Raw genomic sequence first — 1,581 nt, forward strand, 5'->3', positions numbered from 1 at the left:
TGGAACTCACTATGTAGTCCAGGCTGGTCTTGAACTCACAGCGATCCTCCTGCCTCAGCCTCCCGAGTGCTGGGATTACAGGCATGTGCCACCACACCTGGCCCTTCAGTGGTGTTTAAGTTGTTTCAGTTGCTATTCAATGCATTTGGTGGAAGTAAGAATAAAGTATAATGTCTTCCAAGTTTCTTAAATTTTTTAAATTTTTTCGATATTTATTTTTAATTTTTTTAATTTTTAAGTTTTTTGATACTGGAAATCAAGCTTCGGACCTTGCACTTGTCTTTAGATATTTATTATCGTAAATTTTGCCTTACAGAGTGGTCGAATAGGAGCAGATGAAGAAATTGATGACTTCAAAGGAAGATCAGCTGAAGAAGTAGAAGAAATAAAGGCAGAAAAGGAGGCTAAAACCCAAGCTATTCTTTTAGAGATGGTAAGACAATTATCTTTGTTCATATAGTTGTTTTGTATCATATTTAGCACAATTTATCTATTTTTGGCTCTTGTCTTAAAATATCAAAAAAAATTTTTTTTTTTTGGTTTTTTTGCGACAGAGTCTCACTATGTAGTGAGACTGATCTGGAACTCACTGTCGCTCAGGCTGGTCTTGAACTCACAGTGATCCTCCTGCCTCAGCCTCCCGAGTGCTGGGATTACGGGTGTGTGCCACCACGCCCAGCTAAAATAGTAAAAATTTAATGAAGCGTTTTTTTCTGGATAAAATTCTATAGGCATAATAACACATGAGAGTAAATTAGGTGCCAGGTGCTATTTTTAAAATTAGAGAGTGGATATCTGATTCATAAATATTAATTTCAATTGTTAGTCATATAATTTTGAAAGTATTTTTTAGACTCAATTTTATGTATATTATTGTGCCACTTAAATACTGAGATTAAATTGTAGAATAGGGGCTGGAGATGTAGCTCAGTGGTAGAATGCTTAGCTTGTGGAAGGACCTGGGTTAAATCCCTTGCTTCTCTAAATAAAAAATACATATATACACAGAAGAATAGTAGTTGAAGAATAAAACAAATTAGGTGGAAATATACTTTTCTGTATTACTAATAGTATGAAGTCATTTGGGGAATAATTATTGTTTTAAATATTATCCATTTTAAAATTTGTATTAGCATCACTGGCCTAAATAAATACCAAAGGGTATAATTTCAAAAACTCTAGTGAAATAAAAATTGAAAATACACTACACATCTAAGAATATTAATCCAGAACAACCAATACCAAGACAAATTTTGAGAAAATTACTAGGTTTAGAAGAAAAATCTTTTGTGCAACAGTCCAGAAGAACAAGAGACTAATAAGAGAAAGATTACTAGATTATTATTTTTTTCAACAGCAGAAATTTAGGAAGTTTATTACCAGAAGAGAAAATGGAGTAAGTGGGCATGGTGGCACGTGCCTATAAACCCAGTATTTGGGAGGCTGAGGCAGGAAGATTGCCATCAGTTTGAGCCCAGCTTGGGCTACATAGTGACTTCCAGATCTCCTTGGACTACATAGTGAGACCCTGTCTCAAAAAAAAAAAAAAAAAAAAAAAAAAGAGAAAATTTTCTACCTTTT

At 33.8% G+C, this 1,581-nt stretch overlaps 1 protein-coding gene across 1 annotated transcript in view; it reads left to right on the top strand.

Moving 5' to 3' along the window:
* The window catches only part of Ppil4 (peptidylprolyl isomerase like 4), a 35,926-nt gene that overhangs the window by 7,855 nt on the left and 26,490 nt on the right, over positions 1-1,581 (top strand). The window contains exon 7 of the mRNA XM_010607726.3: positions 317-433. Coding sequence (XP_010606028.1) covers positions 317-433 — 117 coding nt within the window. The remainder of the gene's footprint in view (positions 1-316; positions 434-1,581) is intronic.

Source organism: Fukomys damarensis, unplaced genomic scaffold (genome assembly GCF_012274545.1).
Source record: "Fukomys damarensis isolate Sample0158 unplaced genomic scaffold, DMR_v1.0_HiC HiC_scaffold_14, whole genome shotgun sequence".
Taxonomy (NCBI): domain Eukaryota; kingdom Metazoa; phylum Chordata; class Mammalia; order Rodentia; family Bathyergidae; genus Fukomys; species Fukomys damarensis.